General features: G+C 36.6%; 1 protein-coding gene across 1 annotated transcript in view; it reads right to left on the reverse strand.

Annotated features, from left to right (window-relative positions):
- Gfral (GDNF family receptor alpha like) overlaps nt 1–14,374 on the reverse strand; it is a 45,644-nt gene that overhangs the window by 25,082 nt on the left and 6,188 nt on the right. Inside the window, exons 3-5 of the mRNA XM_038321133.1 lie at nt 13,108–13,260; nt 2,935–2,991; nt 1,802–2,132 (exon numbers count right to left, since the gene is read on the reverse strand). Of these exons, the coding sequence (XP_038177061.1) occupies nt 1,802–2,132; nt 2,935–2,991; nt 13,108–13,260 (541 nt within the window). The remainder of the gene's footprint in view (nt 1–1,801; nt 2,133–2,934; nt 2,992–13,107; nt 13,261–14,374) is intronic.

Consider the following 14,374-nt stretch of genomic DNA (forward strand, 5'->3'; position numbering starts at 1 on the left):
ATATTGTCACTCCAAATCTTCAAGAGCCTCTCCAGGGCAGTAGCCCCCAGGCCCTGGTGCCTCACCCTGTTTCATTTCTGGCTTCCTTTTCTGTCACTTTCTGCTTCCAATACTCCATCAGAAGGTGGCATGCGTTTCAATGCCATTGCAATGTCTTGCCTGTTGGGTTGCTTTGTGTCCTCTCAGACAGTCATTTAAGAGAGCTACTCAGTTGTTTCTCTCATTTAGGTCCAATGCTCCTTTTGGGAACATTCTTTAAGTTGCAACTTTTTGACTCTCTTTCTTGGACCCTTTTGTTTGTTTGTTTTTGAGGTTACAACTTAATTATGACATTTCTGTTATCAGTCATGATGCAGGTGAGCCTATTTTTGCAACAGTTTTCCCTTTCATTTTGAGAAACAAGGAGTTAGACTCCTTGGTAGACAGGCAGATAGGCAGAGATGCCATAGTAAATTTCCAAGATGGCTGGCTTCTTCAAACTGACCAGCCCCTAAGTTAAGAAGGGAAAACTCTTCAGAGACTTAAAAACAAACAAACAAACAAACAAACAAACAAAAAAACCAACAGCCCCCAAGAAGAGAAAAGATGGGAAGATTTTTGGCTTCCCGAGCTTCTCATCTGCTTAGTTGAGGGCCTTCTCTGTGTGTCTGCTGCATGTGTGTGCTTCCTCATCCCCAGTAAACACTTTTCCTTAATGCTGATTCTGCCTGCAGTGCTTGCGTTTTCTCTCCTGCTACCTGTTATTTTTCCCTGACTTTTAATTTTTAATCTGGCTGAGAAAACAAACTTGATCCAAATCTCTAAACTGTATCACACTTCTCCCTCGGAACCCTTTTAATCTGAACATCACTCATAACTCTATATGTTACCCATTTTCTAATTAACTGTTTTCTTTGACTGCAGCAAACAGCTGGACAGACATTTCTAACTGATGCCTAGAGAGGTACCCAATGCAAGTGTGTTTTGAATGAACAAATGAACAACTAGCTTTACTTTCCTTCATAACAGACTGCATGAGCTTGAGAAAACAGGAAAGGAATATATTTCTGACTGAGTACACAGGTTTGCTGGGAATGCCCATGCCATAGTCAGAAGTACCTTGTTCTTCTCAATCCACAGCCTGAGAACAAAAAAAGCATTTATTCTGAATTTTGGAGAGTCATCTTGTCAAAATTAACAGCCTTTTCCAATACAACAGGCCATGTGTGTTGGTAGCCTGGTAACCCAGTACCCAGGGGGCTGAGGCAGAAGGATTGTCAACTAAAGACTGACCTTGTATACATACATAGGAAGACCTTATCTAAAACAGATAAAAAAAACAACAGAGATTCTGTAGTCAAATCATTAAGAAAAAAAAAAGACTAATTGAAGAGCTGACTGTGGACCAGTGAGATAGATGAGGGATGGAAGACAATTTCAAAAAGCTTGATAAACTGAGCTAAAATTGTAGGACCCACATGGTGGAAGAAATAACCAACTCATGAAAATTGTTGTCTGCACACACACACACACACACACACACACACACACACACATTAGGGTCTTTAAAAAGATACAGGCCATCACAATTCAACACAGTGGGTTTCTTTATTGTAAAATCCTACTCTGCATTTTACATTTGAATTTCAAACAGGATACCACACATGTACCACAGATTCACAATGAGAATTGTCTGGCTTTATTTACACCATTTTGGACAATGGTGGGAACTCCAGCAATGGAAGGAGATCAAATGTTAGGATTGGACTATAATAAATAAGGTGCCGAAATAAGAAAGCAAGGTATGTGTGTTTTTACTCACCTGCATAATTCATCATTTCGGCAAGTGTGAATTACACTGAGGCAAGTGGGGGGTGGGACGATGTTCAGAGCACATGGCTTGCTGTGAAGGGTTTCTTTGGACTGCTGACAGGGTATATCAGATTGAGCGCAGTCACAAAAAGCCAACATCTGGGCAGTGTTAAAAGGCATATTTTGATAGAAGAACCGTATGGCTGCTTGGCAGTGTTTCACATCGCACAGATTTCCATTTGCTGAGCATGCTTTAAGGTAAAGGGCCAATTGTGCATTACAAACCACATCCCCTACGCATGCCTCTGTCACTTCCAAACAAGACTGCATCTGTTGGAATCCTGAAAGCAATAAAATGCCTGGGTCATAGAAAAATAAGCATAAGGTTGTACATACAGAACCTGTAAACAAAACTATAAAAATTCTATAAGCTGAGTACAAAGGTGTACCAGGGTGCTATGAGTTCTTTAAAAGTATAAATTTATTGAGGCTTGAGGGCGCAATGCTTCAATCATCTTTCATCTATACTATATGCTTATTGTGGTCCAGATTGGTGGGGAATGGATAGGACCAAAGTGGAGCTTTAATGGAAAAAAAAAATCTCTAAGTTTCTTAAAAACAAGTAACAACTCTTCAGAAATAGATTTTGAGCTATGTAACTTATTGTGAGCTCACCGTCAGGAGTCAAAGTCATTGTCTGCTCACAGTTAGTTGGGAATGGGTAGGAAATTCTGAACAAGGTTCTACATAATTCTGCCTATGAAGATGCTATATAATATATATATATATATATATATGTATATATATATATATATATCACTGCTGTCTCTGCCGTCACTATAAGCATACACAAAAACAGTTAGTTGGCTTGTATGATCAAAATCTACTTAAAATTGGCCCAAATTTTTGTTTTAATAGAGGAATATTTCTCAAAACATCCATAAATAGAGGACAGAAGGGCAAAGCCATTGTTTTCATGATACTCGCTGGAAAGAATATCATGATTTTGCAGCATGTTTTATACAACCTTTAAACTACACAAATTATTTTATATTTCTATATCGTTAAAAATTCTGATAATAACATTTAAACCAAATCATCTGGTTTATAATGTAGATAAAAAAGATAGTTTATACATATGACCATGGCATAAAGGAATAGTAAGATCCCATTTGTATTTATTATCCTTTTTCATGTTATCTGGAAAGAAAACAAACTATTTTACTATTGAATAGTTTTAAAATTTTCCTATAAGCTATTCATGCATAGTCAACCAATTATGTACAGATGTGTATGACACCTGTTTAACCCTTGGTATTTAAAACTAATGAGAGATCATGCAGAAAATTGAAAAAGTCTTGTTTTGTGGATTGAGTTACTGGAAAATATAAATTAACGCTAAACACTAGACCATGTACAGTGAAGCAAAAAGAAAAAAATATCTGAAGAAAACAGAACAGAAGGAGTTTTCTCTGAAAAAAAAAGAGAGGAGAGAAAGAAAAAGAAAGTAAAGGAAAAGAGATTTTCATAAAATCAGTACCAGAAATCAGGTAGAAGTGGAATTTTACCATCGTTTTCACCTTTGATTTTCTTAGTCTCTAAGAATTCTTGGGACTTATACAGGTAGAATTAAAAACAAATTTATTGACAGATTGTTGATTCCACAAGAATTAGCTGGGTTTTGACTGGGTACCAGGTGGCATATTGAGAATAGCAACATGCAGTCCTTGCAACTGATACTTCAAGGCTTCCTAGGAAATAAACACAGCTAAAGCCAACATAAAACACAAGAAGCAACAAGAAGCCTGTGGAAAGAGTGTTAAAGAAAGCCATGTGATCAGAATTTCATCTTAAAACATTTACTTAATGTACTTATTTTGAAATTGTTACTAAGATATCAACTTTTTTCTGATATAAGCATTCTTGCAAGACTGAACTTGTCTTTGTTGAACTGTTTGTGCCCCTTGCACTTCAGCCTACTGCAAGCAAACTATTGTACAACAATAGGCAAGTTCTTAGTGCTGAGAGCTCCAACCTCCATAGACACTGTACTGCCCTAACTGAACTGTATAATTTTAGTTTTCTATTGATTAGGTCAAGAATCATCATTTCTTCTAAAATCCAACCTTCTGCTTTTCTGAGGAAGAGCTGACTTCTATTTCTGTGGGACAAACCCATATTGAATAAAACTCCAAAGAGCGAACAAAGACCAGATTTCTGTGAGTCATAACAGATTTTCTAAAACATGGACATAATATAGTAAGCACCACTACTTGGACAAACTGACAAGTCTATGATATAGACTAAAACTTATTCAGGAAACTACCTTTTACCCATCAATTCATAATCACTTTATTGTTATTGACTGAATGTTTATGCTCTGCTTTCAAATACCAATATTAAAGCTCTAACACCAAGTTTGTGTGTGTGGTGGGGAGGTGCTTTTAAGGAATTAGTGAGGGACGAAAAAGGTCATATTAGTGGGAAACAGGTCTGATTGTGTAGGCTATTGTTCTTAGAAGAAGATGCACCATACTCTTCTTCCATCCCTTTCCATACCCATTCTTCAGCGCACATCAAGAAAGAGTCACTTAAGGATGTAGCAGGAGGCCAAGGAAGAAGGGAGACTTCATCAAGAGAAGACCATTGGCTTTCTGCTTCCAATCTGTGATGAATAAACCGTCTTCCCTCAAGGTCATTTAGTCTATGGGGCTTTGTTCCCAGCCTGCATAGAACAACCAACTCATTGTGTGAGTAGTTATTGCCCAAACAGCAAAATATTTACGTTTAGTATAAAACAAGTGGACTTCATTTCTGATAGTATGCTATTTCCATAAGCAGTACAATAAAATGTCTGTATTTAAATGACAACCTCATGTCATTTCAGTAGTGTGTATATTATGTTTTTATATGTATGTATGTATGCTTGCATATTTTAAACAGTAAGTTCATTATTGAATAATAGTTAAAAGACAGTATGTCCTGGGGCTAAAGAATTATACACCAATCAGACCTCACTTGAGTTATACAATCATATACAAATGCATCAAAAACTACAAGGCATTTCCTAAATTAGTGTCAGAATGGCTCCCATTTGTCTTCTCTTCTTTAACATGACAGTGTCTAGAGCTAACTGCTTTCAAATATTTGATTTAAATATTATAATCTCATATAATATGCTTATAATAAACTAATAGATGTATTTCTATAAGATAGATGATAAATCAAATTAAGTATAACAGAAGACTGCTTCTCTACTAAAACTTAATGTAAACAAGGTCCTCAAAGGCAGTTGCAAGGATCACCCAGAGAACAGAGGATTTTGGTGTACTGAAGCCTGGGTCTTCTCCAGCCTGCTTCCCTGCTTTGTTACGGATGACTCTTTACTTTCCACGTGGAATCAAGTAGAGTGCTTTTGTTGTTTATATCAACTTCTGTATTCTTCTCTCATTGACCCACTTGTACCAACAGCTTGACAATTTGGCGTCATCTCACCATGCTATTATTTTGGTCTAAGACACCATAAACTTTTTGTATTAATCCTGACTAGTCCAATAGGCTCTTAATTTATAAATGAATGATCCCTTTCACCCTCTATGCAAATTTAATATCCCTATGCCATATATGGAATCAAACATAAATTTCCTACTTAGAACTTGAGGCCATCATTTGGATATCTAGAAAACATTGCAACTCAAAAATGCACACATCTAGATCTGGATATCTCCTCTGTCCCCCACGAAACCCTTTTCTTCCAGGAACTTTTCATATTAATGAAAGGCATGACAGTTGTATCTTTGAGTTAGTTACTCAAAAAAAAAAATCTGGTAACCAAACGAGAAAAAACTTTAGGACCAACTTCAACTACCGTTCATGCATCTCGTGTGATTCACGAATATAAGCATCTATCCAGAATCTAACTTTTTTTAATATTGGTCCATCATCCAACATGCATTCATTGCACAAACATTAAAGTCTCATAATAGTTGTGAGTATAGTTGAGTGAGGGCTCATCTTTAACTGGTGCTTTTCCAGGTATTGTGTTTACCCGACAGGTTACTGACTTAGCTGGGACATACTTATATCCACTAGAGATCCACAAGAGGAGGACAAAGAATCAATCCCTTGCCTTAACAGGAGAAAATTCTGCCAGTCCAGTGTTGTGTGCAAGCAGCTAAGTTCTTGTAGCAACCACATTGTATTTCAGCTTCTCTATCATTTCCTGTATGTTCCTTTCATGTTTTTTTTTCTTTGTGGCTAAGTATTCTTCTCGGTCCTATGCATGTAAATAGATTTCACAGCCTGTCTCTCAGGAAAGTGTCATGAATAACTCCTTTCTAGAGAGCAGTGTTTTTATTTGCTCCTTTGTCTCAGGGGTTTAGAACTTACTGTGGGAAGGTAGAAACACTAAGGACTATTTCTTGCTATGTTTTATCATTTTCTCTCTCTCTCTCTCTCTCTCTCTCTCTCTCTCTCTCTCTCTCTCTCTCACACACACACACACACACACACACACACACACAAGTCACTATGTGACTCTGGCTCTTCTGGAACTCACTCTGTAGATCAGAATATCCTTGAACTCACAGAGACCCATCTACCTCTGCCTTCTGGGTTCTGGAATTAAAGGCATGTGCCACTGCACCTGCCTGCTTCTTTAATTTTAAAATATAACAATCTTCTTCAGTGAAAGATTTCACTACATAGACCTAACACATTGTAAATGTTTCCTAAGTATTTGGTCGGTGAACAAATGAATAAATAAAATTGACAATCTGCCAACAAATTAAATCACATTGCTTCATTTTTTTCTGATACTCTTTGTCTATCATCATGGTATGGAGATTTAGAAACATTTAATTTCCAAGAGAAATTTGATATTAACTTTCAAGATAGAAATGACAGATAGAACCAGGAATTAATTTTTCTTTAGCTAGCTCTTTTTTATGATTTAGTTCAATGTTCCTAAATTATTCCTGAAGACCAACCTGAAGCAAAGTTCTCCTTGAGTCCATCTTCATTGTCTTGACTGAAGGTGGGATTTTGGTCGATTTGAGTATCCTGTATGCAAATGTCTTCAAATAAACTTTTCCAAATCTGAACGCAGTCTCCTTCAAAAGGGAACGCGCACTGACAGCCCCACAAAACTGTCTCCCTCAGGCTCTGTCTTAGGGCCACACACAACAGTCTGCCACTAAGGGTGTGGCATTGTGCTGTCCCTTTGCTGCAGGCTTTTTTAAAGCTCTCATAGAGCAGAGTGCAGTGCTGGGATTCCTGGCAGGCTGCCACTGCTAAGACACAGTCACCCTTTCTTTCCGCCTTTAAGGATGGATCATCTTTCCTCTGGAGCCCTCCTGTGACATTTGACTGTGGCACCAAATCCAAGGGCAGTGCCAGCTCTATGAATAAAGTAAAAGAATGGTTTAAGAATAGGTCAATTTACTCTTTATGTGGTCATTACTCTTTAATGTATTTTTTTAAGAATATAGATACATCTTATAGATATTTCAATATCTTTCAAAAATATTGGAAAATTATTTTGAAAGATCTCCTTCAAATGATCTGAAATTTAGGAAGATTGACACAGCAAGTTTTCAGCTGCATACATTCCTAACAGAGTACTGAGTTTACCTTTGAGAAACTTTGTCTTCATTTGCTTTTTTCTTCATTACATTTTGATAATTGACACAAATTTCATTTAGCTTAAATATGTAAATTTAATACATTATTTACCTATATATTTTTAAGACTTTTCATTTCCTTGTTTAAATGTGCCTTTATTGAAAGATTTCTCATATGTTTTTCCTATTTCTCTCCCTTTGGACATTTTCCCCTAATTTCCTTAGCTCCTCAACAATTTAATTCCACACCTATTTATCCACTCACATCCATGACATGAAATAAGATAAGACAAACAAACATATATACATATTTACAATTTATATGTTGCTTTTACACATAATAAAGTAAAATATTTTTTTGCCATACTCAAGTAGCAATTTTCCTTCCTGGGAGTCTATTAATGGAGCCAGTAACCTATATCACTTCCACAGGAAGAAGATGAGAATCCAACTTCATTATAAAGCTCTGGCTACCCTTAGCATAGGCTTTGGGGTCTGTTTCTAAAATGTTTATCTTCCTCCGTGGTACCTCAGATGACCTCCACAGTGAGCATCATGGACATTGATATTCCTTCGGTAGTTTTTTTTTAGTGGATTGCACTGCCCTTATTTATTTTTTAAGTTGTTTTTTATTGGTTTTATTACACAAGTGTTTGTCACAGTTCCATTTTTCCAAATGCTTTGTAGGTATATAAGATAAACACCATATTCCTAACTTCATGCTATGTAAATATTTACTTACAATCTACTTATGGTACCACTATAAAAACTTGTCCTTGGCTATAACTCTGGAATATATTTTGAAACACACACTATTATAGAATCCAAACATTTTTCAAACAAAAGCTCACAGTAAATTGCTGTAAGTCAGCCTCGTTAAGAAGAACAGAGGGCATGTTAGCTTGCAAGCCTGGGCACGCATTGTGAAATATATGTGAATGAAGGCTGGCCTCATGCAATTAGTTCCTCATTGACTGTTTTCTAATAAGCTTTGAATCTACTTAAATATAAATCTGTTTTAAGATATATATATATAATTTATAACTATATATGAAATAAACCAAGTTAAATTACATAATCCTACTAAATGTCTGTTTTGCTCTATGATGTTAGCTACTAAATGCCTTTACCAAGGTTTATGTCCATTGCACCAGGGATTATGATATGCCTATCTATATTAACTGAATCTATTTTATGGATCAACATATGCTCAAACTTTGAGAAATTAAGTATTTACACAACAAATTTGATGATAGTATGTTTCAGGTACTATTCTGGAAATGTTGACATAATCAAAAATGTACAAATTTAATCATGCAGGTTTGTAAATGCTGGGGAGTGTTTTAGTGACACCACAGAAAGAGAAAGACTTTTCTTCCTGCCCTGTGATCAAAGGGTGTGTGGAGAGCACTGGGCCTGGAATAGAATGAATGAATGACGAGACTGAAGCTATCATGTCCCTTTGCTCGCTAAGCGGAGCTGTAGGCAGTCTCTTAGGTGCGCTTTGTACCTGCAGCCCTCAAATGGTCCATAATGAAAGGCACCTGAGGAATCTTTTAGGTTTCCACCTCCAGGTCACTGGATAGAAGGATTCTGTTGCCTGGATTGCCCATATTTCACACTGCAGTCTTAAACGAATTTCTATTCTGTGAAAAACACCTTTTTCCATGTGAAATGAGTTCAATCTCTCTAAATTTGTCTGTACTTGTTAACTGATGATATTTTATGAAAATGACATGAGAAAGACCATTAAGTTTACTGTCTTGGAAAAAAAATGAGTCACTGTTTGAATAAACATTTCAAATGATTGCAACTCAGTCTACTTTCAACCTAAAGCTAATGTCACTTTGGTACTAATTTCTCCCATCTAGAATGATTGACTACCCTTTCTGCCTTCTTTTTAATCTGGCTTTTGAAATTTAATAGTTTGTAGTTTTTCTCCCTATTGCTAAAGGAAAGAAAGAAAAGAAAATGATATGAATGGTAGAAAAGAATTTGTAGGGAGATGGGAAGGAAGGGGGATTGATTAGAGATGGAGGGCGTTACAGTAGCCACGTTTCTCATCAACTTGTCAAATTTTCGGTTCTTTAATTAGACTGTGAAATTTCACTAACAAATGTTATTATTCTTCATGATTTTTTTAGATGCCTTCACACACATTTCCAACTGGTCACCAAGTACTCATGATTATAATTCATAATTTTTCACTGAAGTATATCTTATAATTCTCAGGACTTCTGTGTTAGTTTGAAAATGTCACCTCTCATTAGTTTGGACAAGGGTGATCTCTCACTTTTTTTTCATTCTCTTCCAATTCCTCAAAGAGACATTTAAAAAAAGGTCAATTTTGCATTTCTCTGTTTAAAATGTGCAACAGCTCCTAGCAGCAAAGCATTAAATCTAATCATGTCAGAAAAGCAAGTAAGTCCAACTTTCTCTGATTTATAGCATCTGGTTTCTTTCTCGAATTATCTTGAGATACTGTTCCATCTTACAATACAGCACAACAAGGAATTTGCTGTTCCTCAAATGATTATTACTTCCTTTTATTGCCTCTGGTTACAAAACATATTTCTTTTTTTTCCTCCCTAAGGATCCCAGGTCACCGAATTTCTACCAGTTCTATGAAATGTTTGAAGTCACAATTATTTCCTCTGCTATGTTGTCAAATACTCTATGTGCATGTTCATTGTGGATGGGTGCATAGCTATCACACAGAACACAGTACACTGTAAAAGTGATACCTGGAAATTTTTAATTTCATTAGAATTGAGATAGTCTGGAAAAGGTTTCTTGACTTTAGAATTAAACTAAAGATCAAGTACCAAAGACAGCTCTGGGTCTGACAATTAACAACCTTTATTTTAACTGAACTGTACATTAAAGGAGCGATGCAGCAGAGGAGAAGATAATTTCAAAGGACATTCAGGTGAACTCTTCTGAGAAGTGTTTTCTCTCAGGACCAGCACACAAGGGAACAAAGGCTATATCTCATGAGAACAGCTGAGCTTGGTGATGTGTCAGAGGCTACCACATGGTGTTGGTTTTGAAGGCACAAAACAGTTATGGAGAGAAGCTGAGTCTTGTCACCCTGTGGTTACGATGGTCCTTTCAGAGAAGCCAGGAGGCCATTTGCAAAGGTTCAGCTTAAGTGGAAATGGAGATCCAAGGATTGAGGAAATAATGGAGAAAACTGAGGCTTGTCATCAAGTACTAGGGTCAAAATACCTATAGAGAAGCCAGAAGACTATGGAGTTATAGTGGGGGCCCCAGCATATTAGAGATGCTAGGACTATGGGGTGTACACCAAAGACAACAGTATTTATGGAATAAGACTACAAGATAGGCTGTGTGTCCTGTTTAGGGCAGAGACAAAGATGGGGAGTTTCCCAAGCCGTTTGGAGGTGAGAAGACTCTGAATGAATCCCAGATACTTAGATACTGAGACAATTAATTACACTGTTGGAGTTTGATTTTACTTTGATCTAATTGTGATTGTGTTCTGCTTTTTCCCACTTAGAAAAAGAAGTATGTAAGTTGTCAGAGAACAAATTGATTCAATGAAAAAAGTGTTGCTAGCTAGACTCCTTATAAAATGAGCTAAAACTGAGTGCAAAGTAAATTTTTCTTATTTTGTATTACTGTTTTATTATTATAATTATTTATTTTTGAAATTATGATACATGTTTACAATGAATTTTGATCATATCCACACCTACAGGTTTCTCTGACTTTTCATAAGACCTACCAAATTGTCTCATTGTCTCACTCCAGACTCTATGTCATCTTCTTTATTCTTTATTACTATTCTTATCCTCCTCCTCCTCCTCCTCGTCCTCCTCCTCCTCCTCATCCTCCTCCTCCTCCTCTTCCTCCTGCTCCTCGTCCTCCTCCTCCTCCTCTTCCTCCTCCTCCTCCTCATCCTCCTCTTCCTCCTGCTCCTCGTCCTCCTCCTCCTCCTCTTCCTCCTGCTCCTCGTCCTCCTCCTCCTTCTCTTCCTCCTCCTCCTCTTCCTCCTCCTCCTTCGTAGTAGTAGTAGTAGTAGTAGTAGTAGTAGTAGTAGTAGTAGTAGTAGTAGACCCACTGAGTCAAATTAATTCTATTTGGGAAATGGATATGGAAATATCCACAAGAACATGGACAAACTACTAGCACCAGTATCTCCAAACTAAGGTCATTGCCCTTCCTTATTAGCCATCAAATGCCAATAGTTTCTTTGCTAAGGGTCAGGCCTTGGGAGCTTCTTCTCCACCCATGCTGGAATTAAAGGCCTTATTTTATGTTGGTCTTATGCAGGCAAGCATGGCTGGTGTGGGTTGACTTGGGCATTCGCTGCATCATGTCCAGAGAGCAGCATTTCTTACCTCCACTCCACCTCCTGCACTTAGTCATTCTACTCTCTGTTCCTCAATGTTCCCTGAGCCTTGATTTGGGAGTGTTGCCGAATATTATTTGAAGATTTATTACATTTGTTTATGCTGTGGAACATTTGTTTAATGATGCAAAGATGTGTTAGGTTCTTTTATGTTGATTTGTTTAACTCTGTGAAGCTGTGTTACTTTGCCTGTGTAAAACACCTGATTGGTTTAATAAAGAGCTGAATGGCCAATAGCAATGCAGGATAAAGGATAGATGGGGCTGGCAGGCAGAGATAATAAATAGGAGGAGAAATCTGGGAAGAGAAGATAGAGGAGCAAGAAAAGAAAGGGACAGCCACACAGCAATACAGTCACACACAGATTAAGAAGGAAAGAAATAATATATAGAAATAGAGAAAGGTAAAAGCCCAGAGTCAAAAGGTAATGGGATAATTTAAGTAAAGCTGACTAGAAATAAAGCAAGCTAAGACTGGGCGTTTATAAGAAAGAATAAGACTCCATGTGATTTATTTGAGAGCTGGGTTGTGGGCCCCCAAAGACCAAAAGAGCCAAAGAATATAAGATCTAACAACAATGTGGGGGTGTTACAGCTGATTCATACACAGGTGAGTATTTAACATCATTTTGTGTTAAAGAAAAGAAAGCTGAAAATGAAGGGCAACCTATAGTCAAATGAACCCCACAAAGTATGAGAAACACACACACATACAGGGAGAGAGAGAGAGAGAGAGAGAGAGAGAGAGAGAGAGAGAGAGAGAGAGAGAGAGAGAGAGAGAGAGAAAACAATCAACACATGAACAAAACAGTACAACTTCTACACATATTAAAACAACAACTAGAAACTATTAAGAGTAGCATATTACAGAGATCTACAGACATAGAAGTCATAGTCACATGGGAAAAAAGCTATAATATAAATACATAAAATGGACGATAAGCTACAAAAGCTCACTTGTGACATTAAAAACTAGGCCAATTCTATAACAATTAATCATACAAATTTACTTTTTTATGTATCACATAATGAATTCTGCAGCTATAGTACTATGCAAACCAGTAATTGAAGAAAGCTAGAGCTTCAATTCTTTCTCTGTTCTAGAGTATAGAAAAGAGAGTACTTTTCAACTTAGCTTTAACAGCCAGCATTAGACATATAACAGAATTAATAACATAAGAAAATATATCAATATCCTGCTTGAATTCAGACATATCAATAAAATATTATCAAGTGAAATACAGTAAATGTGCTACAAAAAATGCACAATGATTGAGGAGGATTTAGGTTTGAAATAAAGAACTGATTCAATGAATATTACCTGTCTCATTGATGCATCTTTTTCCAAAAAGTTTGTTCACTGTACAGTGGAGGTCATCGATACAAAGACACTCTTTAAAACGAATATCTTTTTCCACCAAAGACTGGATACTCAGGTTACAATATGATGAATTATTTATCTTGCAGGAGTCACCTGGGTTTCATAATAACATATAATACTGAAGATATCAATCTGAACATAAATTTTAGTTCTTCTTCCCAGAGTGCTTTTAATGCATCAACCCAAGAAATTAATGAGTTTAGAAATATTATCTTGGTTTGCTAAAGGATCATCAAAATGACTTTATCCTCCAGATTTTTAACAGTAAACAGAAATATTATTAGCTATTAGATGCCTTTTAATTTATGAATATTAAATTTGATATGGGTACAGTACTCAAAGTACCAGGCCACTTGGTATTTAAGTTACCCAGAAAGTGCCAAAGAAATCATATCGTTTGTCCCCAAACACTGAGTGAATCAGAATGAATCAGGATTTGTTGAATACTCAAAAATTCTGGACTCTGTTTTTAAGCAATCCACCATTGAGGGGTTTTGATATAAAAGCATCTGGATCAAGGGTGGAGTTACTAGTGTAATTACTAAGAAGTCCTTCAACGCATAGAAATTACAAATACCAAACAGAAAAGAGAGAATTTAGGTTTGAAATAAAGAACTGATTCAATGAATATTACCTGTCTTATTGATGCATTTTTTTCCCAAAAAGCTTGTTCACTGTACAGTGGAGATCATTGATACAAAAACACTCTTTAAATCGGAAACCTTTTCCCACCAAATCTTGACCACACCACCTAGGGACAGCTTACTCATTCTATTTTGCCCCCCTTGTCCTTCCTAAGAGAGGTGTAATTTGCCTGCTTATGTATCAGGTTAATGCACTACCATTGAGCTACACATGGACCCTAGGTTCATTTTTATTTTATTTAAAAATTGTATACATTTTATTAAAGTATAATTACATAGTTTCCCCTTTCCCTTCCCTTCCTCAAGCTGCTCTCAAATTGATAGTCCTTTATTCTCTGATTTGTTACATAGACAGAGAGAAAGATATCTATGCTATGTGTTTGTGTGTGTGTGTGTGTGTGTGTGTAGTTTGCACAGATTTATAAAAACAATCTACTGAATCTGTTTTTATTGCTTGTGTGAATATGTTCCAAGGCTGACACTTTGTGTTGACCAACCAATTATGCCCCTCAGCTCTTGAAGAGACTAACTCTCCCTTCATGGCAGTCATCAGGTACCTGTAG

The sequence above is a fragment of the Arvicola amphibius genome, chromosome 3 (genome assembly GCF_903992535.2).
Source record: "Arvicola amphibius chromosome 3, mArvAmp1.2, whole genome shotgun sequence".
NCBI lineage: Eukaryota > Metazoa > Chordata > Mammalia > Rodentia > Cricetidae > Arvicola > Arvicola amphibius.